The sequence below is a fragment of the Agelaius phoeniceus genome, chromosome 1 (genome assembly GCF_051311805.1).
Source record: "Agelaius phoeniceus isolate bAgePho1 chromosome 1, bAgePho1.hap1, whole genome shotgun sequence".
Lineage (NCBI taxonomy): Eukaryota > Metazoa > Chordata > Aves > Passeriformes > Icteridae > Agelaius > Agelaius phoeniceus.
Window position 1 is genome coordinate 107,484,942 of NC_135265.1, and position 18,355 is coordinate 107,503,296.

Genomic DNA, 18,355 nt, shown 5'->3' on the forward strand with positions numbered 1-18,355 from the left:
CCCAAAAAAGTTTTCATTTGGACCTCAAATAAAACAATCACTCCCCATTTTTTATCATAGCTTTCTGATTACCTACCATGCCAATGCATTTTCTTAAGATACTCCAGATACTGAAGTCATTTCTGGAAAACATTGGAGATGGTAAGCTTGTTCTGTGGAAAAGAAGAGTGGAAAAAAACAGAAGTAAGAAAAGTTTTCCAATACTGACCATGACTAAGAAATGCAAATGCTAATTTATGAAAGTAACAGTTCCCAATTTTTAAATTAAAATCCCCGGGGCAATGACAGTGCTACTTTGAAGCACTTAAACTGTTTTACCTGCAAAGAAACATGAATTTCTCCAAAACCAGAACCCTGAATTTTGCATAACACCAACAGAAGAGAATGTCATCAAAACAGTTTTCACAATGGCACTACTAAGATATTTAGTTGTGTCTTTGTGAGAAAGTGGAAGTTAACTGGAAGGTACAAAAGTACATTCACTATGTCTGAACAGATATGAGGGTTAAAACAGTGTGTTTGTTTTGGAGTTTTTCTGCTAGTCACCTTTACACTGACAATGAAGGACCACAACACTTATGGGCTATATTAAAACCAGCCCTCAGGAACAAGAGAAAAAAGCAGCATCATTAAAGTAGGGCAAATGGAGCAGCCTCTTTTACAGGGGGCTGACATATCCCAAAACAAGTCATAAGCACACTTTCAAGGACCAGCATTTAGGCTGAAAACACAGCGTGCATTTCTCAACCTCATGGGAAATCAAGCACGCAGTTTGTTCAGTTTTCTCACTGCTACTGACCAGCTCAACTGTTAATCCAATTTACTTCTAGAAAGGCATAAGTATTGGTCATAAGTCCTTTGTCCTTTGACAACACAAATCCATTTTTGGATCATGATGCTATTGCCAACAAGCAAAATTCACAATTTTTCTGTTCTTATCAATAAATAAAAATTACCTACAGCTTACTCAAACTGCATGAACTATTGAAGTTTCAAAGTTTAGTTAACTCCAAATTATTGTGTTGCTATCCTAACCAAAGCTGTCTTGTCTCTGCTCAAGGTAGCTAAAGCAATCTTTTTCAGAGAGTGTGAAGAGGCTGTACCTTCCTTCTCCACCCCACCTTTCTGATAAATAGAAACACTGTCTTTAGAAAAAAAAAATACTCAGGCTATATTGTTTGTTTCAGTAGCCCCACTTGCTGTGCTACCTCCCCTACTTATCTGCCACTGGAACACCTTTACCAGGGCTGATGCTTCAGTTTTCAGAAAGAACAAAACCAAGAAATGTTCCTTAAAATCAAACAAGCCCTATCCCATCAAAAACCCAGTTGTATGTCTGATCTCCTCATGGTAGCACACTACAGTGTTAGCAAGTAGCTACAAGCCCAACACTTACTTGTTTTACTCAGCTCCCCTGCAGAGGGTGAGTAGGTAGGAGGATTTATTTTATTTGACCAACATACCACCACTCACTCTCCATTCTGACTTTTCACTGAGACACAAATGCTTTGTGAAAAAGATCATCCTGAATAATATTAAGTATAAAATACTTCTGTTGCTGTTTTGATACATATGTCCAGGAGAGGACAGTGTCCACCAACTACTCAGTCTTATCTTCACCTGTAATGTTAACTTGTTTTTCCTGTGTATCCTTTAATGCAGGCAGTCAGCAAAGTGGGTACTTGTGTTTTAGTAATTCCTTCTGCATGTTAAACACATTAACCCTTAGTTTGCTGAAGTATAAAAAGAAATTGCTTTCCTTACATACTAAAACTTGCATTTTCATTAAAGTTAACCTGCCTTTTTGTTCAATTTGAAGGTTGGCATTCAGTTTCAGCCATTTATCCATATTTGTTGCCTATATCAGTCAAATCTGCTGTGGGAGTCAGTTCTCTCCTCCCTCTGGAACACACACACACACTGAAAGAACAAAGCAGTTTTAAGCCACCAAGGAAGATCCCAGGGACAAGTAAGGACATGTGGACAAATGACAGGCAGCCAAGACTTGAGGCCTACTAACCTTGACATACTCCCTGTGATTAAATTATTTTTGAATACAAAAATTCCTCTCCAGATGTCAGTTTCAAAAACAACTCGGGAAGTTAATTTTAGCTTTAAGTGACAAAAACATCTGCTGGAATTTCTGTGCAGTAGACAGATGAGATTTATTTAGGATCCTTTACTTAAACAAAAAACACTTGCCCAAAGCATTAGCTATTACACATCAACTGCTGCAGGAATCTTGTGGGGAAGGAAACATATGGAGTGAAAAAGGCATGTTTAGCTTGCTTTTCATGCCAACCTGAACAAACAGTCTCCTGGCTCCCATGAAACTGAACACCAACATGTTTGCATTCTGAAAGGCCCCCAGTGCAGGGACCAAAGGGAAAGCTGACAACAAAATTCAGCAACAAGAGGAAAACAGCAGTGACAAGTGGATATAAAATGTTGGCACTTTATACAGAACATTTTTATGCACTGGAGTTTTTGGGGGTTTGCTTGGACTTTTCTGAGGGGTGGAGGGTTTTTTGCCTTTTTTTTTTTTTAAGTTTGGCTCAGATGAAAAAATTCCCCTCTTAAAAAGAAGTTATTTGCTTCCTGATTATTTACTGTACTACTCTGTCTCTCAAATCCTCTCCCAAGAAGTGTAACAAAAATTAGGTCTACTCTCAACTCTGTGAAAAATCAGCAGGATGATAAAAAATTCAAACCAAACCAACAAACAAATAAAAACCCCCATCAAAACAAAAAAATCCCAAAACAACAACAACAAAAATAACTCCCTAGAATAAACATGCAGATTATATGTGGTACTGGCTTCACCTATTTCTAGATGTACTTCCCAACACTTTTAATTCCTTGGAACCAACAGATTTATTCCTACATTTCCAAACCCAAAGCATGCATGCTCCCCCTGCCAAGCAAAAACCAACCTCCACTTCTCTGCAGAAAACTCTCAACTCCTCAAATAATATTTAGGTGCAGTTTAAAGCTCAGGTTGTCTAGATGAAGACAGAAAATCTTATTTAAACTGTGGGCTGAACAGTGTCAGGTAATCTCATGTGCAACCTAAAGGCACAGATCCTCTACTCATCTGAGGGTATCAAGATTTTAAGCAAAAGAAATTAATATGGTCTATTTTCTAAGGGACTTGTTTCCATGTGGTTAACACAAATAGAAGTTAAAAAAAGTAAAAGTTATAAGCAAATTCAAGGGTGTAAGGATGGAATTAAGTGATGTTAAAACATTCTGAATCCCTCCCTTTTCCTAGCATCAAGAGGTTACAGCTTTTGCTCTGAAAAGGCCCCAGGTGGCAAAGCAGGCAGTGCCTATTTGACCACATGCACACAGTTAGAACCAGCCCCCTGACAAAACAGGCACAAATTGGAGCCAGCAGCTCCAGGCAGGTAACACTGTTCTGAGGTCACATGAAACAGATGCTGTACCAGGCCAAACGTGGCTACTACCAACAGCCTCAGAAAAGAGGCTAAAAATACCACACATCTCACAGCCCCTGAGAAGGTTCTCTTGGAGGTGAAGTTTAAATTGTCTGAGCTTCTGGGGAGAAAGAGTTTGCATCAATATATTTGGGGACAACTCCCAGTGTGACACCAAAGTGCCAGGTAAAAAAGCCTAACGTTACAGCTTAATCTATAATATTGTTATAGTCATTTAATCCCATAAAATACAGCCATATAGTCTATAGCCATTTAGTCACATAAAATAAGGCCATACGTTCTTATCTAAATGCAAAATAGATTCAAAGAAGTTTCCACTTTTCTTTAGCAGTAAATTATTAGCAAATTTATGCACCCATTTTACTCCAACATCCTAGGCTCTCTTTACTACTAGAAGACAGGCAGCTCAGAGAGACAACTGAGGCACATGTATTTGTTTATTACCTCTCATTACTCTTCATAAAATCAGGAGCTCTGAAATGCTCCTCCAGTCACCTGCTCCCTGCAGTTCTGACAGCACTGTGCAGCATCACAAGAAGTAGCAAAGTAATTTTTTATAGTAAATGGAAAAGTAATTCCTGTTTGAACTCCTCAATTCAATGCAATACAACATGCACCATCATTTTCATGTTCATTATGTACTGCATCCTCTCTCCTCACTGTTTCCAAGGCAGTGAAGGCAATTCAGATGTCCACCTTCACCTACTGCTTCCTCCCCCACTCCCAAACTTCCTGCTCTGATTAGGGAAGGCACTTAGCCAAGGCCATAAATACCATATTGCTAACAGCACAAGAGCAAAACAGCATGCTTAGTCAGCTGGTTTATGTTATCTCTCCAAAACACTCATTACTCCACCCAAGCCCTCATTTACTTCAGTCTTTGTCTAGTATGAGACATGCACAGGTCAACCCTTGAAATATTAGGTCTGATGCTACCAACTCACTTCAACAGCAAGTTGAAGTGAAGTCTTAACTACCAAGACACCAAGTAACTAAAGCCAATCTAGCTGCCTTCTGTAAAATTAAATATTATTTTCCTGGTTTTACAGAAATGTGGTGTCGTCATCATCATCCTGTACATCCAAAACACTTCCAGAATAGTCTCTTTGAAACATGCTGAAGTCTGGCTTTATTTGTAGCACAAATGTTATATTGCCCTTTCACTGAAACTGGAGAATAGTGGTGTCTGTTACATCTCATTAACTCCAGACCTATTGTCCTCCTTTATCGGCAAGGAAACAAACAAAAATGGATCATTTGACAACGCAAAATAAGCACATAAAACATGGATGAGACTTTTAGAATAAGACTCCCTTTGTTCACATTTGAGTTTCTGATGCCAGGCTAGCAATATTTTTCATTCATTCCTGATACCAACAGAAGGATCAAATAACTCGAAATTAAAGAGGCAATAGAAGGTACAGGTCATTAAAGATAAATGAAGGAATTAAAATCCACATAGATTTCAATAAGATCTAATAAAAAACAAGTGTGTCCATTTTTAAACAGCACATTATATTTTCTTTTTACTTATTTAGATTGGATCATTAAGATGCAAAGGAGCACACCTTGGAAAAACAGTCTTTATAAAATCATAGCACAACCAATTACTTGTCAGTCATCCCTACAAAGTTTTAAAATTACTTTTTTGGAGATTCCTGTGGTCTCTCACCATTAATGCACATTATAGAACTTCAAGAATGGACAACATCCTACCTGTGTTTTTTGATTCCATTTGACAGCGACTCCCCACTGCCACACACCTTTTCTTCGGACATGCTTGAAGTTATTGTATCTTTTGAATCCATGCTGTCCTCTAAGGAGTAGGCTGCTGCTGTTTCAAACCCACTTAATGATTTTTCAGATTCTGAATCTGCAAAAGAGCAGGTGCATGTTAATGAATCTACCGCCTGTGCTAGGCTTCAGTCACTAACAGATCTCCCCGCCTTGTACAAAACTGAAACCTAAGTAGCCTACTGTGTCCTGATGACAGCATCCATTTGGTAAGTAACTAGTACTGCCAGAGACTGCTGCAGCCCAGCATCTAGACATAAAGAAATTGCACAATAAGCAAGACCACAGTACATTAAAAATCCTCTACCAAACTGAGCCAAAATCTGGCATATTTATTAAACTGAAGCTACTAGACCTTGCCTAGGACAAGTGCTAGTGCCGTACAGATGCCAGTACTGAACAAACAGGTACCTTGAGTAGTGACTCCTTCTTCAGTTAGGTGTAAGTTCTTAAGACTCTCAGTGCTGTTCACCAACCTTCACTTCCCAACTCACTGAACAAGTATCAAAGAACAGAAGGATATATCATATAGATAACACCAACTACGTAGGTCCCAGCAAAGTCTAAGTGATAAGCTCACCAATCAACAAGATAAACTTCGTTCTGTGGAAGGCAGGTTAATAGTACAATCCACATCACATCTCAAACTAAACCAAGTATCAACAACAAAACCTTCTTTCCAACCAGTGTTTTGGTCAGGTAGTGTTTGTCCAGCTCTGGAGAATGGACAGTCTTGCCCCAAATCAGAAGGTACAAATTTCCTGGCAAAGGCTGTATTTTTTGGAATAGGTTTTCTTTCAAACCTGACAAGATTACCTAAGGCTTATCCAATTGCAAGTTCCAGGAATTGAGGGAAAAACTCAAGACATCAACTTCTATCTCATTTGAAAAATTCTTTAGCAGAAATCAGGTACTGCACTGAATGGCAAACAGCTTAACGCAAGCCTCACTGTTCCTAAAAAATGTACACCCAATCTACAGTAGATGCTATTCCTGCTATGTACTGCTTCCAGCATATGCTGTTGCTCTTGGCTGCAAAACCCCAGAGAAATAATTGCAAAATTAGCCATTCTCTCACACACTCGTTCTAATTCAAAACCAGTAATCAAAATCTGCTGAAGTAGCACAGAGTCCAAAAGAATATCTTGCTCACAGCTGTCTACTGCCAGGTGCTTTCTTGTTTTGTCTTTAAAAAGCTATGCCAGTAGCTTCTCCAGAACATGTAAATTGTATATTGCTTTGCTGAAGAGTGTGTGTATATACATACATACATATAGTTAGGGAGGACTTTCTACCACATCCAGATCACATAAGGGTCAGGAACAGGACAGAATCCTGATAAAAGGATGGGCTGTGTCACAATGTCTCCATCTCTTCTAGAGAGAGACATCTAGAAGCATAAATGAGATTTTTCACTTAAAACATCCATGCCTATCTTCATCAAGACAGTTCTGAAATTAAGCGAGTTGCTAGGGAATGAAAAGAACTGCCAGCTGGTGCTCAGGATATGTTAAAGAAGTGGACTGGCACTCCAGAGAATCTTCTCACAATTTTCCCCAAATTTGTCAGTCTAGTTCTGTGCCAAGTTATGACATAACATATCAAAGCATTAGTTTGGTGGGTACTATATTTAACAAGTAGGGTAAGGAAAAGCATTTTTACTTGAGACAAGTTTGTTACATAAAATACAGATTTGTCCAGAGATCCTAAACCCAGGTAACCAGGAAGATTGAGTTTTCCTCCACATCCAAATACTGCAGAGGAAGAGACTCTAGGAGTGTAACCCAGCTGGGGCCTCAGCTTTCTGACCACACAACAAGCTATAAAGCTCCTTGAAGTATGTACTCCACCTCTCTTTTGAAAGAGCTGCTCAACAGTTATCATGACAAGAAAAGCATGAAGCCAACACAGTAACATAAAGGAAAGTCCGGCTCCTGTGGGTCCTTTCTTCTCTTGTACCATCCAGGACTGTCTTGCTTTCAGACTAGAGTCACAGTGTGCAAATTCCTTCAATCTGAGTCTCTGCAACAGACCCAGGACTCCAGAGCAGAAAGGCAAGAGCAGATAAGCTTCACCAGAACTGCCTGTCACTCTTGGATATGATTCTCAGTATAACAAAGCTTTTTAAATACCATACACATTCAGTTCTCCTCATGCTGGCCTTATAGTGCCAAGAGAGAATTGGACTGAGCTCTGCACCTGCAAACCTCTCCAGAGCTGTAGACACTGACCAGACAGCCTTCCCCAGGGCATGAGCCTTACTTAATGCAAGAATACCATGCTATACAAGAAGAAACAGTAGAAGAATGAAACACAGCTGTTATAAGAAACTGCTCCCTAGAGAAACCTCACCCATTTTCCTGAGAAACAGAGAAAGTACATCTACAACAGCTCCTGCCATCCAAGATCTCAGTCTCCAATCCCTTAACCTCAGCCACCTCCTTTAACCCAACAAATTTAGCAAGCCTTGAGAGATTGTTAGGGTGTCAGAGTGAACAAGCCTAGTACTGTACTGTGAGCACAGGCAACTCAAACTGAGCTTTTCCCTGTGCACTTGCAGCGAACTCTTTTCTGAATTAAGATTTGCATACTCCCCCGTCACTGCAAAAAAAGATTTATATTCACAAGTTTCTACAGAGCAGCTGTCAAACAGATGACTAGGAGAAAATGAAGGTTTTTTTTTTTTTTAATTGAACTTAAGGGGTTGTGGGCTGAGGAGGGGGGAGAAGGAATAAGAGTCCCTGTACAAAAGCCAAAATTTTAAAGTGATCTCTGAGACAAGACCAGGCTGACTAGGAAGCTCTCCAGCTCACAAAACCTGAAAGAGTAACAGTACAAACACCAGCTACATTTTGCGAAAGTGGGAGAGCACAGGGAAACAGCAGAAGCAATGACAGAAATTTAACTCAAGGGACTTCATTTCCTATTGCTACAACTGGTAAGTTTTCATATGCAGATAGGAAAGTCTGGCCAATGTTTTTGATTAATAAATAAACCTGAGAAATATTGTGTTTAACCATTGGCACTGTTGGGTTTCAGTTCTGACCAGGTGTTTTCCATCCCTCTGAGATGCCCGAGTTCATTCTTTTAATTCTATTCAAGGCAAGAAGTGACAGGCAGCAGTGTTCTCACAGAGGCTGTGAAGTATTTTTGGTACACATTCAAAAAAAGCCACTTGACAAACTACTCTAAACATGGAAGGAAGGGCAAGAGGTTTGTTTGCTTTTTGTATCATTTTTACTTTTAAGTGATCTGATTACTGTAGACAAACAAAGGGATGTAGTCTGCTACTCATTGTACCATTTAGGACAGTTATTTATAAATACAGCACCCAGTAGTGCTAGATACCAGCAGAAGCTATACTATGACAGGTTAGCTTCAGTGTACTTAAATATTCCTGTAGCTAAATAACTACTTTTATTGCAAGATTGCATCTATGCAAAGCCATCAACAACCCTCTCAACACACACAAAAATCCTGTTTGCAGAAAAAACCCCACTTCTCAGATAAAACCTGTTTAAAAGATAAAAACAAAGGAAGATCTAAATTCTTCCCAAACTGGGTGTACAATTTGCAAATGAGAAGGGTATCTTATCTGAAAGGCAAAAATCAAGTACCTTTACCCTTTAATTCTTGACGTGCTTAGCCATTTTTCAGCCTTGTGGATGATCTCAGCACTCCTATTCCATTTTCATATGCTCCTGGTCTGTATTAATCAAAGCTAATAACTTCTCCACCTCTCTAGGAGACGGCATTGGTCTTCTTGAATTTTGCTACTTGTTCAGTGCTCCTTCCCTTCCCCAGAGCCCTCCTGTTCCACCCCACCCTGCTTTAAACATAGAAGAGTTTGACACATGTTAAGCATTCAATCCTGAAAGTGAGAGCGGCAGCACTCTGTGTGGTATCGAGTTTAATTACACATTTCCACCACGCCCATGATGAGTGGATCAGCGCACTGGGAAGCGCTGTTAACTGACCTACGGCTGTCGGAGTTCAGATTAATAACACCCTTAACTTTGCTCTTCTTAACACTGGATACTGTGCTTTGGTAAGACAAATAACTGGCATTTTCTCTAGGTTCTTCCTTTAATTTCTCTCTCTTTGGAGGGATTTAGGAATTACTGCAACAGTCAAAAGGTACTGACAACAGCATATCACTTAAAGATACAAAGAAAGGAGACTTCAGAAGATAAACTTCAACTCCAGTAAGCAATCTTACCACATTGCAAACATTTTCCTCACTCCAGTTTTGGAAAAGGAAGAGGATATTTCTGTAACTCTGGCCACAATTTCTACAAACAGAACCACACACCACAGACTTTAACAGTGAACAATTCAGTCTATGCCAACACTAGCAGGTAGCATGGCTCAGGCTGGAGCAGATTTGCAAGAGGAACAGATGGTGCTGAGGACTTGACAATCAAACCAGATATGTTTCTAGTGCTGTTCCCTTCAGATCTGCTCTTACTCTGCTGCCATGGACTGAGCTCCAATAGGAGCTGGACTGTATCTTCTGATTCAGTTTCATTCAAGAGCAATTGGAATTTTCTACAATGTGAACCAGAGCATGGCAAATGGGGATGAGTAGTTGCTGCACTGACTATATACTTTTTGATTCACCTCTTCCTCAAAAACCTGCTTGAAAATTGCTCTGAATTGCCCCATTAGTGATACTTCTGTTGAGAATAAACAAAAAATTATTTTTAAAAAATTAAAGAAAGAAATAAATAAAGCAGCAGTGGCATCTTCTTTCAACCTGTCAAGTCAAAACTAACAATTCTTCAGCTCAAAGTGCAAGCCTACTTATGCAACACTCTCACTTCTAAACTTACTCCTACAGCAGGGATTTAAAAATTCATAGAACTGCAAGCAGAAAAAAGATGGCATCCTGACAGAAAAAATACTCTAAGTAGTGGCATTTTCCCACTGACAGACATTATAACTTGTTATATCACCCTGTTAAAATACATTGGTGTTTGCTCAATCTCCTACACAACTTAGAAAGCTAATTCATAAATATGGCTATTTGTCCAAAATCAATATAATTTGACACTATCAGTTTCCAAATCAGGTTAAGCAAAAGCTTTGCAGACAGATGTAGCAATTGAGATTTCCAGAAACACAAAAAACCTCTCCTCAAACCATATCAACAAAAAACTAATTCCATTCATGCCTAAAGTGAAAGTGGTAACATGTATTCAGCAGTCAGGAAAATACATCACATTTCCCTTTTTCTAGCCGCCTCCCCATCCCCGCCCCCTTCAGAAACAGAAAGGACCTTAATCTCTGCAAAGCACTAAATGTGAACAACCTAGAGAAGAGACTCTAACACCAGTCTGATTAAATTGACAGACAGCCAAGAAAGTAAGTCTGTCTCAGAAAATTATTTAAAATGCAATTAAAATGAATTATGTCACGTAACTTCTCCCAAAGGAGAAAGAAATCATGTTTGGGTTTCTTTAGGTATGTTTGTATACATATGCACTCAGCAAGTTTCACAATTTTACAAATCCACTTAACACAATTTGTTTGTAGCTTGCAAGGACTAAACTACCACCTCTGAAAACAGGAGAGGTGGCTTTGAACCCTTTCATTCAACAGTATTTAGAGATCAGGTCAGTTATGAGATGTGTCAACTAGCAGCTCTTTAAAGCTTAATATTCTCTCATATGCACAAGGCAAGCCCAGCTGGAGAGACTACATTCCAACTGTATCAGATAAAGAACTGTTCTCTGCTTTGTTGACAATCAAAAGAGCCTGAGGTCTTTCAGCAGAATTGTTCCTTTGGTTCCAGAGGAAGAACCTGTTTTAGTGCTCCTCAGTCTCTTGTACTTGAAGGCTTGATAAATCTGCTGTTGGGCCAAACAGCAAAGTCTCCTTCACAAAGGTGATTCACTGTGTTCCTGTGCATAGACTTCCTTTGCCTGTTTTTTCACGGCTTAAGTTTCTCACTGCAGAACACCTACAAGGAGTCTGGGAACACTGCTTTTCTCATCTGTCAGAAGCATCAGACAGTTCAGTTCACAGAAAAAGTAACCCCATCCTTGCTAGTGAAGTTTGCCATCACAACCCAATTGTCTGCTACAGTTAGATTATGTTCACCCTCAAGCTTTTCCAGATCCTTTGTAGTTGTAGACAGGTGTGTGCTGCCCGATCACCCAGTTAGAGCTACTGCTGAGCTGCATGCACTATGTACAGCTTCTCTATACAACTGCATGTTGCAATCATTTCAGGCAGTTCAGAATCTTCCAAAACTACTATTGGCATGTCCTGCATATGAAATTATGAAAGATACTAAACTGAAGAACAAATATGGAAAGAAAAGACATTTAAGAAATGCATGCAGGATTTTGATTCATCCTTTTCTTTCACGTTTAACACTTCAGGTATACAAAACTGAAATAGAACAAGCCTTTCTTAATACCATTATCCCTAAAAATTAGGGATTTTTATACTCTTAGTCTTAACAATATAACAAATGAAAAAGCACACACCACCACGGACAAAGCAAGTCAGAAGGCTATAAGATACAGTTATCTCTCCCAAAATAGGAGGCTTATGTTTTGCTATTTAAAAAAAGGGGTGTAGACTCCCAAGCAATCAGACCTTTCATTTCTGTCCTGTGGTTTTCTAACCTTTGGTCACACTAAGGTGAAGCAATACAATTCTACAGGTGAGCTCTGGCAAATTTTTACAGCCCTACTCATAAAACACACCAAGCTTACTCCTAAAATCAGGTCCGTGTTATAAAGGCAGAGATTTCACTTACAGTTAAACTGCTTCCACCTTCTTCCCCCACCCTACCTGCTCCCAAGGCATTCACTACACACATGCTGTCTACACACTCACATCCTGGACATCACCACTTACCTGAAACAGCATCATAGAACTGCTCTTCACTGAGGATGCTGAGAGGCGGAGATCCCTTAACCAGAGACTGCTCTAGTTCATGGTGCTCGGTAGCGAGTGTCTCTAATGCTTCTGACAAGATCTTGTTTTTCTCCTGCTCATGCTCCAGTTTCAAATTCCTCACCTATAAGTAGATACATGTATGAATAAAATCTCATCTCTCTGAAGAATGTGTAGCTGGAAGCTATTCAGAAAATAGACTCTAATGAATAAATAACTAGCAAACAGCTGGAACTGAAACCACATGGATTAATGAGAATATTACAGTACTTGTGTGATGACAATAAGATTGTTAGTCAGCATTTTTAGTAGCTGAAAAATCTGACACGTAAGATCTGACATAAGTATCAATCACAATTCTGTAGGTGAATTCAAGCCAGATAACTATACCCTAAAACTGAGGGGAAATATTTACAGCTCTACTTGGATGACCTTAACTACGGAGTCAGTGATCAGTTTCTACACGCACCAAGCTCCTTCTACTAGTCTGCTCCAATTTAGGCCAAGCAGCATCATCTAAATTGAATTACAGAGCAAATGTGAATGCCAGCTACAAATAACTACAACTGAACTATGAGCTGAAAACAGTTAACCCTGAAGATTACAGAAGGAGGTTAAGAAAGAGATTCCTCTGGTAACTGACTTAATGTTGATATAAACAGCCCTCCCTCTGAACTCCCCAAACAGTTTACCAAGGAGCCAGAAGTTAACAAAAAGAGAAGCCCAGCCACCAGACAGTGGACCTTTTTTAAAACCCACACATGCAATGGGCTCCAGGGCAGATGATGTTATCCATGTTTTGAGTTCAGTACTACTAATGGGAAAGCAACATGTCCTTCCTATTTCCTCTTTTTTTTTTTTTTTTTTTGCTGGTGCCTCCCTGCCTTCTGTGCCTGCCAGCAGAGGGGAAAGGGCTGTGACTGAAGGCTCAGAAATGGCCACCTCTCCCAGCCCAACTAGGCTTCAGTGTGCTACCTCTCCTTCAGTCCCTAAACCATTGAGTCTTTCCCTTTCTCCCTTCCAGTCCCTTTTCAAAAGCATCCCCAACCCCGGTCTTGTCCTCTAGTTTACTCTCAAAGGTCAGTTTACAACACTAATTCCCTCTCCACTAAGAACATGCAAGGACATGACAATTAATCTCTTGGAACAGTTACAGGGACAACTTACACATATACCAACATTACCTTTTTGAAGCTAATTTAAGAACTGTTCATATGTCCTCTCTGGTTACAGTTTACATTAAAGCTTTACTTTGGAGGCTTCAGCCCCCTCAGTTATAACCACTTCTCAAACAGCGGATTCAGAGCTGAGCACAAAAGGAGCTAGTAAGGAGATATTAAAAGAGATTTGCCACTTCCAGAAAAGAGCTTCTATGCTGGTGGAAACATATCCTCTAGAGAAAGATTTATAGAAGAAATTTTCACCCTCTCAGTTGTGCCAAATACTAAATCAGCTGTTTTGGCTGCCAGGCTCTGAGTATAAGGGGGGAATCCAATTAAATGATAATTAAAAGAGTATAAAATTGGGTTGCTAATTGAAAGCAGAAAAACCAGTAAGTCACTTACTGTCTAATAGTTTTACTCTGAACAAAATGAAAAAAGTCTGGACTAGTTACTGTCACTTTCATTTAAAGTTCACTCTGACAGTACCAATGAAGCCAATTACTGCAATGTTTCATACAAATCAGACATGCCATTGCAAAAGATCTGTTATTAGGCAGTTTCTGCTAAATACATTTGGTATGCTGTCAAACAGTAATGGAACCACCAGCTTAGAGAAACAGCATCAGTATTTTGGTCTCCTGATACAGGGAGGATAGAGGACTGAAAATAAAATGGTACTTTTCATTCTTATTAAACAGCAAAGTAAAATCAGTTATGAAAGCGCTATTTGCAATAATACTGTATTTGTAGGATTGAATTAGATGCCATTATGCTATAATGCTTTGGTAAGGGATTTGAGTGATTTAAATCTTTATCTAAAACTTACAGCAAATAGAAGGAAAATTGAAACAATCTAAAAACCTGGACCCTTTCACCATCCTTTAGTCACAGTTGTGTGACTAAAGAAGCAACAACACACACAGGCCTGAGATCACACCTGCTCCAAAAAAGTATTTTCTTGACCTTAAGGTTCCTCTGTCCTATCATAATGTAGAGCTATTCAGAATTGCAGAAGGCATACTACAAATAAATTCTCTTTTTGTAAAATCAATTTCCAGCTTTACAGTAAGGTTCACTTTTCTGTGTGCTCCCAGACCTCCTTGTTGCCAGAAACTCACTAGTACAACAAAAACCCAAACTTTTCATCTGTTCCATAAACAATAGGGTGCTAGCCAGAAGCAGAGGAATAAAGAAAACCCACTTAATTTTATTGCTTGCAATTGTTGGGATGTTCATTCATAACTGAATAAACTGGATTTAAAGCAACCCTAATCAATATCTAGGGGCTTGAGATGGAAAGTTATAATATAGCATTTTTTTCAACAGTATGGAGGTTATGGACACACACATTCAGGGATGGACACACACATTCAGACAGAGTCCAGAGATTGCCCTACCAATCTGTGCAGCCTGGCACCTCTACATTAGTCATTCCTTGAGGGCTGTTGTCAGGAAACACTGCAACAACACCACATCCTTAAGCACCAAAACAGTTTCACAGCATCAACATGAGAACGAAAAAAGATTTTAAAAATGGTTCTACTACCCTTATGTTATTGATTGTGCCTGTAGAGAAGCAATGCTGGGAGAGATAAAGCTAGCACAACCCTGACGTACTCAACAACACAGGAGAAAGAACCTTGCTTGAAATAAGCAGATTTTTTTTTAAACACCAAGCAGCTTTAGGAGACACTTCCATTTTGCCAATAATAAAAGTCAAAGTGACAAAGTTCACCTCCTAAAACCTACTTGCATAAATTGAATGTAAAGGGACGATGCTGTTTTGTTTTCTCAGAATCGCACACACTCTCTTCCCAGTTTAACATGAAACACTGCAAACAGATTGGTGCTGCTTTCAGAGCATAAGTTTATTGAACAATGTAATTGACCAACTGAGTGATAGGTTTTCCCAAAATGTAAGCAGCAGATTGCAATTTTGCCATGCTCTATTTCTCATTCACAGGACATGGTCAATGAACAGGATTCTGAGGTGAATTAGTCCCTCCACCTTGCTACTCCACCAACCACTTTTGGAGATGGCATTTCAGCTTTATCCCTCTTGCAGAAGCTGTTTCTTTCCCATTGTGTCTTTCTTCAGTGGCCCAAGACAAAAACATCTGCAAGATTACAGAAGGAACTTCCAGACTAGTTTTAAAATTTGTTTTTAACACAAAAAGTGCAGGATTCATGTAATAAGCAGGAAGAAGAGCATAAAACAATGTTGAGAAGCATTTCAGTCTATTAAACTGGATGCAGAGAGACCAGTGTTCTTCAGTGAAGTATCACCTGATTTTGTGAAGTTGCATCAGCTGAATACTAAATCATTTTATGAACTGACAGAAATATTCATGTAATGCAGTGAATATCACACCAAAATGATGCAGATACCTGTATACACACAGTTCTGGAAATCCAGCCTGAGCAAGAGGAAGTATTGGAAGAATCATTTCATTGACAGCCTGATTAAGGTACAGCTTGTAATACAGCCATGGTTTCTGTACCTTTCATGGTGGTGCCTGAGCTGAGAGACAGATGGCAAATCCTACTGGGTTCAGCTCTTCATCTTCCAACCATGGACTGGCTGCCACCTATTAGACTCCTGTCACTGGTGCCCACAATTCCCATGCCACCAGCAGCATTATCAGCTTTCCTCTGAGCTTTATGCAGAAAGTGGCACTGAGTGCTCAAGTGAACCCAGCATGAGGCCAGCTGAGTTCCCAATGCCCAGCTGGCCAGGCCTTGTACCTTATCCCTGTCAGGAGCTGTTCTGAACAACAGCAAATAGTTATCAATAAAGCTGGGCTTGTACTCACACCGTTAGACAAGGACACTTTAGATCAGTCCTGCTTCCATCTCCAAAGAGAATGGTATTACAGTCAAACTTCAGATTTCCTATTTCTGATGGAAGCTATCTATCCTTGTCTCACAGAAGCAAACAATCACTCCATCATTATCCTTACAGCTATAGACACAGCTATAACCTCAGACTGAAGTCTTGGTGGTTCTCTGTCAGTGTATCTAGGTCAGTGCAACAATCCACTTTTAAAAACATACTTCTCCAGCTGAAGATGTTTGATATCCACGGTCTGGTAACCAGTTTCACTTTTGGTTTAATTGAATAGAAATCTGCTTCAAACAGCTTCCTATATAACATTCCTGTAAACACTACAGTAAAATTTGCTGCTGTGAACACCACATTGCGAGTTTAAATGGTAGAAGTGAGTTATTTTAGCAATCAAACTGCTCTTTCTTTTGTTAAAGGAAAGTAACAAACTATTTGCAGATACTCCTATTGCCGTTCCATGTTATCTGAAATCCTGCTAAGCACAAGAGCAAAGTTTAGAAGTTAATTTCTTCATTGTGTACTACTGGCAGAAACTTCATATGCTTATTCCAAAATATCAAAAAGCTTATCTGTGTGTAACATACACCAGTCCCACTCCGTTCTGTACCCTCAGTCTTACTTAGGTAGGTGGGAGACTGGTAACAAGCACCAAACCACTCTTTTTTATTCCCTTTTTTCTTTTTAAAGGGTAAAGTCTTGAACTATATCAGCACAGCCTGTAACCAAGGCCTCTCTGTCCATCCTGAAGACATCTTAGTACAATACACAAAATACTTGCTTTGTTTGGTGCTGGATGCCTTTAATTTAAATTAATGCTCAACAACAGTGGCACTTCTGTGGGGTTGGAAAGGATCACACCACTCTATGCTCAGCTAATAACTGATCATCTCAGCAACATGCTACTGCAGCTGCAAATAAGCACTAAACCAAACATACAGCGAGCAAGGCACAAAACAAATACAGACACCTCAATAATATGCAGTGCTACATGCTTTCAACATTCGAGCAGTAAATTAAAAGACAGCATACCTTAGATCCTACTTCTCCTGGACTGAGAAAAAAGACAGATTTCACAACACCGCAGTGTGATTTAGCTGAATTTTATTTTCAGGCACTCAACTTCAGTGCTAGGAGCAACTGCCCAAAACACACAGACTTCAGAGTTGTGCTGAAAGGAAGTACCTCCTCTTTCACAGAGAAACCATGAGGGGATCTGAAGACAGACTCTGCTGGAATGTCAGAACACTGTGTACCAACCCTGCTCTGCAGTAAGCTGAGCACGGGAGAGCTGCCCGTGACACCGCCTCACCAACGGCTCTGATGCCTCAGAAGGGAGGGCTTGCTTTTCAAAATGAATGGCCTTGTCCAACTGCCACAGAAATTCCTTTCCCCCCAAAATGTCATTTCTGATAGGATATTTGCCACAAAGCACAGAAATGAGGTGCAAGTTTCAGCTGGAGGGTAGGGGCTAGACTAACACCTGGCTGGAAATTAAGACATAACCAAGGAATTAGAAAAACACTGCTATAGTAGAACTGGCATTTTTATGTGAACATCTCCTGATGCTTTCTGTAATAAAGTAAAACAATTCAAACCTGCCATTTGTTTCACACTACATCTATTCATCTGAAGCTGATAGTTTCCAGGGTCAGCTATTCCAACAGGACATACTATACTGAAAGACAGAACTTACAGAGCACTGCATTGTAACACATTGCACTACAGAAAACTCGTCACAGAAATCACTGGGAGTCCAAAGCAAGAACTCTGTCCCTTCTGTGATTTTCATATCAAACGAAAACCCCTACCAAAAATGTGAAGCAAAGAGTGGAAATCACAACCTTGATGCAGAGTTTGATATGTACACAGTTTGTCTATTCTAACAAGCACAATTGTAATTTTGCTGTTAGTACAATACAGTCCCTATTGCTAGTGCCTTCTTGCATTAGCCAGTCCTTTGTGATGTCCAGTTTGAACTAGTGCTGAGTAAATCTATTGATGTAGAATGAGAACTAAAAAGTTTTATAAAGAGCCAGGCCTGCCTCTGTGTCTAGAACAAAGGTAGAAATATGAAGACTGATTCTTTTCCTCGAGGTGTATCTGTTTAGAAATGGAACAGTTCTATATACTTTGCTAGCTAACTTCAAAGCATGCTACTGCAGCACTAGTTCTACAGGACAGACTTC

General features: G+C 39.6%; 1 protein-coding gene across 3 annotated transcripts in view; it reads right to left on the minus strand.

Moving 5' to 3' along the window:
* Positions 1-18,355, minus strand: part of OSBPL1A (oxysterol binding protein like 1A) — a 77,569-nt gene that overhangs the window by 17,431 nt on the left and 41,783 nt on the right. For all 3 annotated transcript variants that reach the window (XM_054644813.2, XM_077184865.1, XM_054644823.2), the window contains exons 17-19: positions 12,123-12,285; positions 5,175-5,331; positions 77-152 (exon numbers count right to left, since the gene is read on the minus strand). In XM_054644813.2, the coding sequence (XP_054500788.1) occupies positions 77-152; positions 5,175-5,331; positions 12,123-12,285 (396 nt within the window). The remainder of the gene's footprint in view (positions 1-76; positions 153-5,174; positions 5,332-12,122; positions 12,286-18,355) is intronic.